The 15,003-nt window shown below is 39.0% G+C and overlaps 1 protein-coding gene across 3 annotated transcripts in view; it reads left to right on the forward strand.

Moving 5' to 3' along the window:
• Positions 1–10,459, forward strand: part of LOC126470262 (integrator complex subunit 12) — a 74,361-nt gene extending 63,902 nt beyond the window's left edge. For all 3 annotated transcript variants that reach the window (XM_050097996.1, XM_050097995.1, XM_050097994.1), the window contains exons 6-7: positions 1,611–1,791; positions 8,283–10,459. In XM_050097996.1, the coding sequence (XP_049953953.1) occupies positions 1,611–1,791; positions 8,283–8,614 (513 nt within the window). In that variant the 3' untranslated portion in view covers positions 8,615–10,459. The remainder of the gene's footprint in view (positions 1–1,610; positions 1,792–8,282) is intronic.
• Positions 10,460–15,003: the final 4,544 nt, after the last annotated feature.

The following is a 15,003-nucleotide window of genomic DNA, read 5'->3' on the forward strand; positions in this document are numbered from 1 at the left end:
CTAGAGGCAGCATGCCTCAGTATTTCTGCAGGTGTTTCCGACAACTTGTTGAGTCCATGCTACACTGAGTTCCTGCACTACATCAGGCAGGTGGTGGTCTGACATGATAGTAAGATGTATCCTATGATTATTGTCACCTCAACATATACTGATATGATCATCAGTTCCATTTTTCACCCTAACAATTTTTTATACAGAAATATGGTTGGTCCTCACGGTACACGTGCACATGACAATCTATTTAAAAGATTTGTCTAGGGAGCCAAATTTCTATCAGAATTACTGCATAGCTGCCTATTTCTGTGTGTACAAGTGCTCTGATAATCTGTCAGGGGATTCCCAGAAACTGGGAAAAATTTGTATTTGAATGAAAACTGGCAGACTCTCAGCAAAACTTGCAACAGATTGAGAGAAAAGTTGTAAAACTATGCTCATCTAGTAGTCCATATAGTTTTAAATGTTGTAGGAAAGTTGTGGTAGAAATTAAATACTTTTGGATTAAGGGAGACCATTTACCAAAAGGCAGACTCAGTGAATTATCACAGAAAAAGAGAACTTGCTAGCCTTCAGAGTAGAGGCTAATTGGCTGATTATTTAATCATTTATGAGCTCTAGTAAAATACACCAGAAAACGCGCGCGCACACACACACACACACACACACACACACACACACACACACACACACACACAGAGAGAGAGAGAGAGAGAGAGAGAGAGAGAGAGAGAGAGAGAGAGAGAGAGAGAGAGAGAGAGAGAGAGAGCGCCTAAGCCCCTGCTTAATTCCAGCTGGGTGGGGTATGTGGAGGGAGAGGGATTGTGGGTGGGTGGCTAATGGCTCGGAGTGAGGTGGCTGGTTTGCCGATTAGGAATGCAGAAGCGAAGGTGGCAAGTATGCGGGCTATGCATGTGATGCACAGTTGTCAGAGCCAGTGTGGAGCGGTGTACACTTTAGGTGACTTGGGGATGTGAATTGAGGGGGGTGACAGGATGTAGGAAGGGTAAACTGTTGCATGGAGGGTGCAGAGACAGTAGGTTACCAAAGGTTGAGGCCAGGACTATTACAAGAAGGGGGGGGGGGGAGAGGGGAGGGGAGGAATCTGCATAGCTCAGGGAAGGTGGTGGTGGATGGAAGGACCCAGATGGGCTGAGTTGTGAAGGAACCTTTAAAATTGAGCATGTTGTGCCACCAGGCAGTCAACTTTGTGCTTGGCAACAGTTTAGTGGTGGCCATTCATCCTTGTAGACAGCTGGTTGGTGCTCATACGGACATAAAGTGTTGCAGTGTTTGCAGCAAAGTTGGTATATGACATGGCTCCTTTCACAGATGATCTGGCATCTGATGGGGTAGGATAACCAAGTAACAGGACTGAAGTAGGTGCTGGGGGGGGGGGGGGGGGGTGGGTAGATTCAACAGATCTTGCACCTTGGTGGGCCAAGGTAGTCCATATAGTTTGCTCTTCCTTGTGATTTCTTACACTGGTGTGCAATGAACATAATTGTTAATGTGACAGAAATACTATTTAACATTAGTTTAACTGTAGTTGCCCTACAGATAAGTAAGCATAATGTTATCCCTTAGAAACAGTTCTAATTTATATCACTTTACAGCCTTTCCAGATACCAATTAATCAAGCAACTAGCAAAAGTGGCTCTCAAGGCATTGTGGGAATGGCTGGATTAGCAACAAGTATTCAGGCGGCCCATCATTCCAGTAAGCAGACATATGTTGGTGCAGGAGGAAAGCCTAGTCTGGTATCTTCATTTCCTCAAGGGATCAAAACCTTTGGAGGTAATTTTAAGATGTCACAATTGTGGTAAATATGTTCATGTTCATGAAAATCAAAATATATTAAAAAGTACAAGTGTAAAATAAATCGAAGTATGTGTAATTTGTTAGATGAATTTGCACACACTTTACTGGAAGCAAAAAAAGTTGTCATATCTTTAGGGGCTAGCACCTATAAAAACTAAATGCCATTGACTCAGAGGTGCTGACACTGTTCTCAGTGTGTCTTTTGCAACAGCACATAAGTGTGAGGCTCTGCTTTGTTATTAGTGACTGCCTGAGCATACTAATAGGTGTGCTGCCATATGGGTATACCCTGTATCCTGTACATGTCCAGGGAATGAGCAGATGAGAGTTGGACTTCCCTGAGAATGTGGGATCATTCATAGAATCATTGGAATATAACTGTGATAGTGTGATGAAGGAAGGACAAGACTTCAGCCACTACGACAGAAATATTGGTGCTCTTGAGTGTGTCAACAGTTCATAGTGACAGTAACAACTAATATACTTAAGATGACTGACATTATTGTGCATGCTTTTTCTGCAGCATTAGAACGCAATATTTACTATATGTCAGCTAATCTGTGTGCAGTAGAGTTGACGGATGGATGGAATTCCTACTTTATCATCATCGAATCAACCAGCCATTCCAAGTTAAGGGCACGCTCCCAGAAGGGCTAAGTGGATGAATTGTTCAGCAGAGCCAGCAACATAAAAAACATGGGCTTATACAATATACGTGGTAGTGCTCCATTGTTCTGCTAATATTGTCTCGTCATAACCACATTGAAGTTTAAATCTAATAGCAGGGTCATCAGTGAAGTATAACACTTAATACTGAAGGCATATTTATTACATACACCAACCTACAGTCAGAGCAGAATTGAATTCCTGGACAGAGAGTGCTGCTGTTTATACAAACATAATGTATTCCATAATGTGCTAACTTTCCAAACATAACAAATTTCAAGAAATTTCCAAAAATGATAAATACTAAATAACAAATAATTGTTGGATGTCAGGTTTGAACTGGTGACCCTCAGAACTCCAGCCAGTGACACTAACAACAGTGGCGTATCGGTTGCAACAGAGCTCACAACATTGCTCCCTTTCCTGAAGAAACAGCATCCTGTTGTTGGAGATAACAGCACCTTGGATCTAGAGCTTGTCAGTCACCCTCTGTTTCCAGCTCTGGTGGGGGCTCACATTCCAGTACTGTCACATCTTCTTCACTATGATGAGCATTGAAGCTAGCTATTCCCATGAAGCTTCATGATTGTTGAGTGGGTGTTCAAGGAAAGTGAACGAAAAGCTGGTATCAGCAATCCACATCTCAGGACAGTAGTACGGCTTCATATGGAGTCATTGACAATGTCTCTGCACTTTCGTCTCCTCAGTAAAAGGTCATAATCCTCAACTTCATATGAGACATCCAATGAGTGATGAAGGATATGGTTTGGCCCAAAGTTGGGCTTTTGTAACATTCCTGCATGCCCCATTTTGTGCACAAGCTTTTATGCCATACAAAGTCTTCTGAGCAGTATCCCACTGGCAGATGTTTGGCATTATAGCACTCTTGGACTTTACTGGGTTGAACCTGCAACAGTATATCTCTTATTTTGTCCTCAGGACATTGTGGCACAAAGAATGTTGTTAAGCTTGTAGTGTCTTGCTTCACTGTGTTATGTACAAATGTCACAATGGGCAGTATTGTTGCTCAATCTCTCTGTTTGATGTCAATGTACAACAAGAGCATATATGCTGAAGTCTTATTAAGGCATTCTGTGAGGCCATTTGTCAGTGGGCAGTGGGTGACTGCCACCCTGTTGGTGATGTTGCAGTGTGAAATTACCTCTGATAAAATTCTGTACCAGTAAACTAGTAACCTTGCAATTTCCAGAGCTTTGGCAGTCCGCACAGCTTTGATGGCAGTGGACAGGGGAGGTAGTTTACCCATGGATTCCTTATTGTCAACTTTGGAAACCTCCCCAAGAGGTAGATTCTGATTTTCTGGAATTGCACTACTGCAGGTGTAATAGGAACCAGATCCCCCGGAGGTAATTGCGGTACATGCTTCTGTCACTCGCATTACTTACAGTGGTTCATATAGTGTGTAACAGATTGGTAGAAACCTGGCCAGTGATACCTCAGTCTGATACTGTCTAGATTTTTCCCGAATTGTAGGTGGAGCATAATGGAGAAACTTCATGATAACTGGCTGTAGATTAACTAGGATGATAAACAACCATTTCCACCCCTATTTTATCACAGATTTTCTTTACAGTGTTCTGTTTATTAACTGGAATTCTCCTTTTGTTGGTTCCTCCTCCTCCTCCTCCAAGGCTTCTGTGGTTCTTAGCAGTGCTGGACTTTCCCTCAATTCAGCAGCAATGCCATACAATGGAACGATGACTGAGATTTCATCCACACTGCTGTTTTCTGTCAAAGAATTCCTTGAAAGACAGTCTGCATCCTAGTGACTGCATTCATTTTTCTATTGCACTGTGACATCTTACTCAAGAAGTGTCAGTGCCCATTTCGCCAGTAAACCTGACTGATCCTTCACTCTAATCAGTTTACATAGAGAATAGTGGTTCATCATAACAGTGAATGGCATGCCAAATAAATACAACCAGAACATGTTGATGGCCCAAATGACTGCAAGGCCTTCTTCCTTGGTTGTAGAGTAGGTCATCTCGGGCTTCAAGAGTACTCTGGAAGCTCAAGCTACCGTCGTTTTAGCACCTTACTGAATTTGCACTAGAACTGCACCTATCCCATAACTGTTAGTCAGTGTGGTGTTCTGTCTCAACATTCTCATCGTGAAGTGCAAGGGTTGGAGATGTTAGCACCTCCTTAAGGGCAAGGAAAGATTTTTCTTTCACCTCATTTCAGGAAAATTTAGCCTCTCCAGTGGATTTGGCAAGGGATGAATGTTTGTACAGAAGTCCTTTATGAATTGCTAGTAACATGATCATATTCCATGAAACCATTCTCACATCATGAATGTGTTCAGAAGTTGCAAAATCTGACTGCTCTTATTTTTCTCTTGACAGGGATGAGCTCCATTGTTGTTAACTAGGAACCTGAAGAATTTTATTAATTTTTATTTTACTTTTTATTTTTTAAGTACCGATGCTTATTTGCGTGAAACCACTGATCCTATTGCATGACGGTGAATTCTGGTGGCACACTGTGAGGTACTGCTATGAATGTATTGCATTGTGCCAATCACTAACATTCAAAGCTCAGTCAAGACAGAGACAAGGTATGTGATTGTAGGAAATTCTGACAAGTATTTTGTTTGATAATGGCCATATTGAGGAGATCATTGACAGTGAAAGGAAGTATATCTAAGTTACTGTAATGTACATTTGAGTTTGTGCTACTACTTTTACGACCCCCGCCCCCCCCCCCCCTTGCACCAAACCCCGCTCCTCTTCCAAGACATGGATTACAAAATAAAATATTTCGTGTGGAGACGGGTTAGTGGATTTGTACTCCAGGACATGAGGTGTACTCAGATAGATCAAGTAAATTTGGCATATTTTTGCTGTCAGGAAGTTGCAGCAGCAGGTTGTTAACAGTAAATGGTTCATATGAAGACATGCATGGAAAAACTGCCTAACCTTCCAATGTAAAAACTTAGAGACAAGTGTTGCCTCCTATTGCTGGATACGGGAACTATCAAAAGTGACATTGGTCTCGCCTTTAAATATCCTAATGTTATAGTTAGGGGTGAGACCAATGTCAGTTTTGATAGTTGTCCTGCCCAGCAACAGAGCACAACACTTTTATCTCTATGCTTATACATTTGAGGGTTAGTCACTTTTCCGAGCATGTCTTCGTATGGAGGTAATGCACGGTGCTGTGCATATTGCAATAAATAAATGTCATTCATTTGTTTCTGACTCAGAAAAAAATAATGGAAGGATTTAAAGTTTCCTCTCAATGTAGGGTTAATGCATAGAGCAGTCAGCAAACACACAAACATGGCTGAACAAGTTACTGAGTAGTGGACAGTTTCCTCCTCTGGCACTGACAAGTTTAGCATATACACATGTATGGCTACATTGTCTTAGCTGACTACTTTGTATCCTGCACTTCACATGGTTAGGGTGAGAGGTTCTGTCAAGCGGAGTTGGTGACAGGACGAGCAAGGCAGGGAGGAGTATGGGAAGATGGAACAGGGGGAGGTGGCAAGTGAAACAGGATATGAATGTGGCAATGGTGAGTCCATCCTGGTACATAAAGTTAATTATTTTTTTGATTTCCATCCAGGAAAGTGAAAAGAAATTATGATAATTAGATGTCTATGACTGCTCTTACCTTATAGTGTAATCTGTTTTCATTTGAGCTATCTGCACCAATTGCCTTTCCTGTTTTTCAAAATAGGTTGTTTAAAAAATGCTGTGTGCAAATTGTCATCTTTCATTTTCTCACTTCCTTTAAACAGCAAATTGTCCTGTTCCTTAATAAGCTTCCAAGTTTTATTTTTTAGTATCCTCCCATATTCTTTTAATTTACTCCAATCATTTTTATTGGTCCACTTTTCTTGCAGCCAGGTAATTTCCTTTATTTTCATCATCAACCCCCATTTACCATTCAAGGATGGATAAAGGCAGTCTTTAGACTTCCATATGCATTATGAGCTGTCTTGTATGCATCCATATTTCCAAGTTCGCTGGTACATCTGTCTACCTACCACTAGGTGGTTGTCAGTCTTTTCAACTCTCTTGGAACCAAGCAAAGAACTTCGTTGGTCCACCTACCATTTCTGTACGTGAGTAAGTGTTGTCCTCCCTTGATCATTTCCATTATGATCATAAAAAATTTTTTTACTCCAGCCTGTTCCCTGATCTGTTTGTTTCCTGTTTCCTAGCCTTCCAAACACGTGTTTCTCAATTGCTTACTGGGCAACTGTCAGTTTTGAAATGGGTTTCACATTAAAAGTCAAAGTCTGACTGCCATAAATCAAACATCTGTTGTAGGTAGAGTGAAATTTATGGAGTGTGTTATGTGTATAATTTGAGCTGTCTGCAGATTCATCCTACAGCTGGTAGTTGTGAAATTATTATTTATTCAGTTTCTGGCAACTATATATAAAAAGCTAATTAAAAGTGAAAATTCATCTTATTATTCTAAAGAAAGGCAGTAATTTTTTCTGAAAACAAAAAAGACCTGAGAACTATAAGGACCTAAGCACAAGCAAATAGTTATGAGAAAAATTGGTGTATGTGAAAAACAAATTTGTAGGCAAACCACCAGTCATGTGTGTGACTGTTTTTTAACAAAGTCTCAACATCTTATATTTATGAATTGTTGTTGTTGTTGTTGTTATTATTATTATTATTATTATTATTATTATTATTACTACTACTACTACTACTACTACGATTATTAGTACTGCTTTGCTATTACTATTAATTCACAAAAAATTTTATGTGGGCTGGTGACAATAGTGTCTTTGAAGTTGTAGAGTTAACGATTAATGTAAAACCAGAATAGGAACTTAAAGAACAGGTACAAAATGCACCACACTCACAATTATGGCCTATTCCAACACTTCATGGTCCTCATTCTAATCAGTCACATTCTATGACTTGAGGTTCAGATAAAACTGTCTGTCCACTTCAGGCATGAAACTAGCTTTAAGTCTTTGTGTTTCAAGGTTGGTGTGTCTTCCATTTACATATCAGGGCACTAGATTGTGCAAGCCATCTACAAACTGTGGGAGAAATGGCAAATTGTGGTCTCCTCCACTGTGGTTTTCCGAAAATAGTGGTCTTCCAAACTCTAGTGAAGATTATGATACTTTAAACAACAGTTCGCACAAACCTGTTGAAAACTTCATCCCTGTAAAATTTCTGACATGTTCATTGTTACCATGTACATCAACTTTTGATTTGGTACTGAGGTTAGTAACACTTGTAAAAGTTCTGCATCCTCAGCGTCCATTTTACAAACTTGAATGCTGAAACCATGGAAAGTGAAGTTATATTGGTGCATTTCTTCAAGAGCTTGCAGTTTTAATGAAAAAATGGACGCTAGTGTAGCCAGTGAGCATTCCTACAGCAATGAAATTTTGTGCTTTTGGCCCATATAGAAGTGTGTTTCAGAGAAGTTGGTGAGACAGCTTTTCATAAGTGTTCATTTCCACAATGTGGGTCTACAGCACAGATGAAGCTGGTTTGCCATGAGATCAACAGATGTTGGGAATGTGTGTATATGCTAGAATCTTAAAATCAATGGCAGTGTGGTTTAGGCCCTTATGGCTCTCAGTGCCTAAGTTTTAATTTCTTCTGATTATCTTCTTATGTATTTATTAACAGTATCAGTAGTCTTGTATTTTGTGTCTAATGTATTGCTCAGTTTTTGTAAAGTAAAATTTGATGAACTTAATAATTAGATGCTATGTGATTATTTTGCCAACCTGAAATATCAGGACAAAGTTCAATGGTTACCTCACAAATGATCACTTTTTGTTTCAGGTTCTCCTGTTTCTGCCTCAGCTTGTATTTCCAAGCAAATGACAGCACAATCTTCATCTGGAACAACCTCTGATTCTAATATTAATTCCATTACTACAATAACATCAACACCTACTGCTGTTCTTACAACTGGTGGTGGTGGTGGTGGTGGTGGTGGTGGTGGTGGTGGTGGTTCTGCCGCTGCTGCCACTACTACTACAGCCTCTGCAACTGGATCTTCATCTAAATCATCTGTGGTACCCAAAATAAATGTTATTTCTGCCGACAAAAGACTAGCAAATATGAAGAAGAAAGCTGCAAAACTGCAGGAGAAAAGGAAACATTCAAAATGACAGTACTATTTATTAATATAATATTAAATTGTTGACAATGTATATGTAATTAGCTTATTTTTATTGCATGATTGTCAATATTGGAACCAGTTACTTGTTCAGTTTTATTTTCTCATGATAGTACAATGCAGTTTGCTTATTCAGCAGTCCACTGTGCTAAGACTGTTCAATGTATAGTTGCCACTTTTAAAAACAGATAAGATCAGACAGGAATTCTTGTTATTTTACTCCCAGCAATGAAATAATTTGCAAGTGTGAATCTTTAGCAGAAACTGAATGTTGTTCTTTCTCTCTGTTTTACAGAATATTTTTAGTTTATATTTTTACAACCAGTGAGTAGATTTCCAACCAGTGTACCAAAATAAATGTGTAAAATAAATATTAATATCACTCTTTGATGTATGTTATACCACTTGATATATACCTTGCTTTTGAATGTATGACTACTAGTAGTAGTAGTAGTAGTAGTAGTATTGGATTAGTATGTAGGGCATTCCACAGTTTATAGACTGTTTGTAATAACCTTGGAAAATACCACACTTTTTAACACTGATAGATTCGACGTATTTGTTGCCGTATTCTTGGTCTGTAAACTTGGCCTTTCTCTCATCCAATAAATAACATTTGGTCTTGTGCACTACTCTAACTGTATGATATCCAAGTGAATTTTTATCTGTGTAGTGTAATATGTAACATGTGGCCTCATTTAAAAATTAACAAGACATTAGGGAAAAATCGGGAAGTGAGTGCTTAAAATGTAACCTAGTGTTAATTTACGCTAGAAAAATGAGAACAGGAGCTATATTGACTCTGAGAGATAAGGCATCTGTTAAGGAGTTAGTTCTGGTCATTTCTATCAGTGCTCAAAAAATTAAAAAAATTGTTGCAACCAGTACACAGTTTTGATACACTGGTTGTAAACACATTGATTGTACAGAAAAAATTATCGTGTAAAACAGAGAGAGAGAGAGAGAGAGAGAGAGAGAGAGAGAGAGAGAGAGAGAGAATGAGAATAATACTCAGTTTCTGCTAAAGATTCACAGGCAATTAAATTAGAAACATACTAGCAAGCAGAATAGAGCACAAGATTGTTTGCAATTTACAAGATGGATAAAAAAGGAGGCATATCAAATATATCAATGTTAACAGTGTGGCATTATCAAGGTAATTTCAAGCAGTCCATAGACTACGCAATTGTCTCATATTCCTTTATCAGCTTATACTTTTAATCCAATAACATTACTATTTACATGTTCTCAAGCAATTAAGTTTTGAGCTCTCATACTTACCAGCTTTCGTCTCTGATATACATGTGTGCTGCTCTTTAATGAAATTGGTGTGAGCCTGTACCAGCACAAATGGGTTTCTTTGGAAAGAGTGAGGTAAATATTTTTATAAATGAAGTAACAGGTATCACAGGAAATTCCTGATGTTATGCAAGGAGTAAAGTTGAGGCTGATTTCAAGGTATTAAAATCTCATTTAAATTAAAAGCAGATTGTGTGATTGAGTCCATTTCTGCTCACTGGGAGGACAGTTGTAGGGTTTAAAAATCTCACTGAAATGGATATCATTAGATATGGTCTGCTCATCCGAGATTGTTGGTAGGAGCTTGGGTGAAAGCATTTTCGGAAGAGTAAGTGACTGTATTACAGTGGCTGTAGATGTATATTATTAACTGCTATTCTGCATCAATGTATGCATTATTATTATATACCATTGCAAAAACAAATTTAAGCTGTAATGGTGGTGGTGGTAACAACATATAAATTTATTACTTTTTTTACTCACCTGAATTGGAATCTTGTGTGAGATGTTAACAAACAAATATACTGTTACAGAATTACTTGGTGTTTTCTCTAAAACATTTAGAAACGTTATGCCTGTGTCCTTTTGTGACAATTAAACTTTCCCTTCCAGTTTCTTTATATAATGTATAAAGTAGTGGCAGGAAAATATTTTTATGTGATAATTTAAATACCAGTTTACTGAATTAATCCAGCATCACATCACATAACGAACACCACATTTCTTTTTGCAATAACTGTTTAAGTTCCTTGGGCATCTATAGCAGCTTGTGGTTGCAATTGTAACATTATTTTTAATTTCTTTTTTCAGCTGTTAAGTTGTACAGGCATTAAATGAGAAACACTCAGGAAACTTGGATGCGAGCCATGGATTACATATGTTTTGTGAATGTACCCCAGAATTCTCAAACTACATGAAAATCATTTAATCAACTTTCCAACAGCGGATTTTGTATACTTTCTCCTGCTCGTATCACTTGTTAATGCTACCCTATGTATGTCATTGATGTGATGTTAAGAGGCAGATTGATAAAGTTGTAAACACTGCTGAATTTTTTCCATATTTAAGGCAGGTTTGCAGTTCATTGCACCAAGTGGAATTGGTGTTTGTCATATTGAATTTATTTGTAGTTATTTAATGGTGGAAATTGTCTGTAGGCAATAGTACCATCAAAGAACAGCTTGAAGTTGTTGCATATCTGTTTGTTGGAATGGTTTTATTATACGGAATGTTTCATAGCAACATAAACAAATTAAAACAAAATAGAGTGCTAGATATAAAAGAGTGTGACTTGACATGTTGTTTCTTGAATCTTAGGTAATTGGGCTATGCGCGGCTGTTTAAAAAGGATAGGCTTGATGATGATGTATGCTCAAGCTGTACACATCTACTTTCATGCCCAGCAGCTAACTCACTGCAAATAACAACATGCAGCTGTGATCCTGCAGTCAAATGTTCTGTTCATTGGCTAGAATTATGAATTGATAAAGTAAACAGTAATATTACATAACAAATAGAAGAATAATTAATAAAAAAGGGTTCTATTATTATGTCTGAAATTGATGTAGATGGCACTAGAGAATTCCATTGAATGATGTTTATTCAAGAAAGTAATATCAATCAGACGGAATGTGATCCTACGATTACCAGTTATAATACAAACAAACCAATAACCACATTAAAATGCAGTAATGTTACATTAAAGTGCATAGCAGGAATGGTAGCAGACTCCCCGAGCCAAACAGTCATCCAAGATTTGCGAAAAACCTTCCATTTCTTGAACACCATACATAAAATATTCTCCAGCTCAAAATAAATCAGAGTTCAGCACAATGATTTACCACCCAAACACAAGTGAGAATGAGTAACTCATACTGTCTGTAATGGAAGTGGGAAAGTTAAAATTCTGCACTGGAGCACATTCAAACCGTGCGAAAGTTAGTCACTTTAACTTTTAAAGTTTTCTAGCAACCGTTCACTGCCCAGAATCAGTCACCCACTTGACTGGATTTCACACATTACCTCTGGTAGGTCAGCTTTTCTCCATATCTAACATAAAATTGCACTGAATCACTCCCATGAATGTACCACTGAATAGTGTTTTTTCACAGGACTGCAGTAGCATTCCACCACTGCTTACATCTCCATTGGCTGAAGGCATTCCTCCCAAAAAATACATAGTTATGACATTCAATAGACATGATTTTAGTGAACTTGGTCACTTTCCTTTCTAAACTAATATAAAAAGCAATATTTAATAAAGAAATGTTACAAAGATTCAGCCTCAGACCATTTATAATACACGTAAAAAACAGTTTGTTCATAAATAAACAAGCCAGCATTCTGTCACATGAGCACTTACATTAAATGAGAACAAAATGTTAAATATTGTTTAAACAATTACTTATATCTTCTTCATAGAATCATCTTTTGGCACTCTTTTTCAATGATAGATTTAGCTAACACACACGACTGGCCACTTTTAAATTATCATTATTTTTAATATATACTTTAATTATATTTACGAGGGTGGTTTGAAAAGGTCTCAGAATGGAATAAAAAAAACGTACTTACATCACTGAAACATTTTCTATTTTTCAATGTAGTCTCCTTGTACACTCCTGGAAATTGAAGTAAGAACACCGTGAATTCATTGTCCCAGGAAGGGGAAACTTTATTGACACATTCCTGGGGTCAGATACATCATATGATCACACTGACAGAACCACAGGCACATAGACACAGTCAACAGAGCATGCACAATGTTGGCACTAGTACAGTGTATATCCACCTTTCGCAGCAATGCAGGCTGCTATTCTCCCATGGAGACGATCGTAGAGATGCTGGATGTAGTCCTGTGGAACGGCTTGCCATGCCATTTCCACCTGGCGCCTCAGTTGGACCAGCGTACGTGCAGACCGCGTGAGACGACGCTTCATCCAGTCCCAAACATGCTCAATGGGGGACAGATCCGGAGATCTTGCTGGCCAGGGTAGTTGTCTTACACCTTCTAGAGCACGTTGGGTGGCACGGGATACATGCGGACATGCATTGTCCTGTTGGAACAGCAAGTTCCCTTGCCGGTCTAGGAATGGTAGAACGATGGGTTCGATGACGGTTTGGATGTACCGTGCACTATTCAGTGTCCCCTCGACGATCACCAGTGGTGTACGGCCAGTGTAGGAGATCGCTCCCCACACCATGATGCCGGGTGTTGGCCCTGTGTGCCTCGGTCGTATGCAGTCCTGATTGTGGCGCTCACCTGCACGGCGCCAAACACGCATACGACCATCATTGGCACCAAGGCAGAAGCGACTCTCATCGCTGAAGACGACACGTCTCCATTCGTCCCTCCATTCACGCCTGTCGCGACACCACTGGAGGCGGGCTGCACGATGTTGGGGCGTGAGCGGAAGACGGCCTAACGGTGTGCGGGACCGTAGCCCAGCTTCATGGAGACGGTTGCGAATGGTCCTCGCCGATACCCCAGGAGCAACAGTGTCCCTAATTTGCTGGGAAGTGGCGGTGCGGTCCCCTACGGCACTGCGTAGTAGCCTACGGTCTTGGCGTGCATCCGTGCGTCGCTGCGGTCCGGTCCCAGGTCGACGGGCACGTGCACCTTCCGCCGACCACTGGCGACAACATCGATGTACTGTGGAATTCAATAGTAGGAAAAGAAAGAGAAGGAAAAATAGTAGGAAAATATGGACTGAGCCAAAGGAATCAAAGAAGTAACCACTGACAGAATTTATCACAAAGCATAATTTAACATGTTAATTGCCATTTTTTATCCATAATAAAGGTGACTGCAAATTTATATTTTGCTTTGAACAGTGTGATTTGCTTTATCGTATGTGAGCACAAAAGGTTTACCTTGAATGGTTCCTGTACTGTCAACAAGTGGGATGTCAGCATCCTAAATGTTGAAAAATGACTAATTTCACTCATGAAGAATTACTGTGAATGGTGGAAGAATCGGATTTTGATGTAGGTGATCCAGCATTATCGGCATTTTCTGCTGAAGATGATGTGTTTGTAGATACAACAGATAGCAACAGCAATGACAATGACAAAGATTGTGCTGATAATTTTGATGGGAATGATGAGAAGTCCTGTGGTCCGGTTGCAGACTTTGGACAGTCTGCAGTTCACCACAGAGCGGTATGACGTCTGTGGTACTTTTTTGAAAGGGAGTAGGTTTACAAATTGAGAAAAATAGAATTATAGTTTCTCTTATACTACGGATAAGGACGCTTCAAAACCATACCAAGTTTATAATGTATTTTTTGATGACAAAGTGATTAATTTGATAGTAATTGAGGCCAGAAGATATACTGTGCTGTTTTTGGATCAGAAACACATTTAAGTAAAGGTGTGCAGATGAAGTGTTGAAAAGAAACAAATTTGTGTAGAAATACCTAAATTTTTGCCATTATTATGCATCTGTGGCCGATAATGTGTCCAACAACAGAGGATAGTTGAGCAGAACTCTTCTGTTCAAAAATAACATTTTATTTAAAATAGCGAGCAGAAATCGCTTTAATTTACTCCTCCATTGCATCCATTTCATAGGCAATAAATCAGCTAAATATGACAATTAAACCCAAAAGTTCAGGGAAAAATCAGGTATGTTCAAAGATAGTCCTGTACAATATGTATGCCAGGTGAAAATGTTGCAGTAGATGAAACCAAGGTGCTATTTAGCGGATGACCTTCATTTTTACAGTATGTTCCATGTAATACCCAAAAATACAACTTAAAAGTTTTCAGATTATGCATTAATACTGAATATACTTTACGCATGGTTACTTACACAAAACACACAAACGTTGCGTCTAAAAACTGTGCAGAAACTATAGTGCTGGAGCTTATGAATAATTAATTTCGAGAGTACTAAACAATTAATTTGGAGAGTACTGAACATCTTACACTGAAAATTATTACACAGCTGTTCGTGTTGCAAAACAGCTCACTGAAAAGGAGACAAATTTGGTGGGGCCACTGAGAAAGAACAGGAAGCATCTTCCACAGATTATGAGAATATAGCATAAAATATTCCAGAGGTAAATTAGTCCCCCATTT

Source organism: Schistocerca serialis, chromosome 3, assembly GCF_023864345.2.
Source record: "Schistocerca serialis cubense isolate TAMUIC-IGC-003099 chromosome 3, iqSchSeri2.2, whole genome shotgun sequence".
Taxonomy (NCBI): Eukaryota; Metazoa; Arthropoda; class Insecta; order Orthoptera; family Acrididae; genus Schistocerca; species Schistocerca serialis.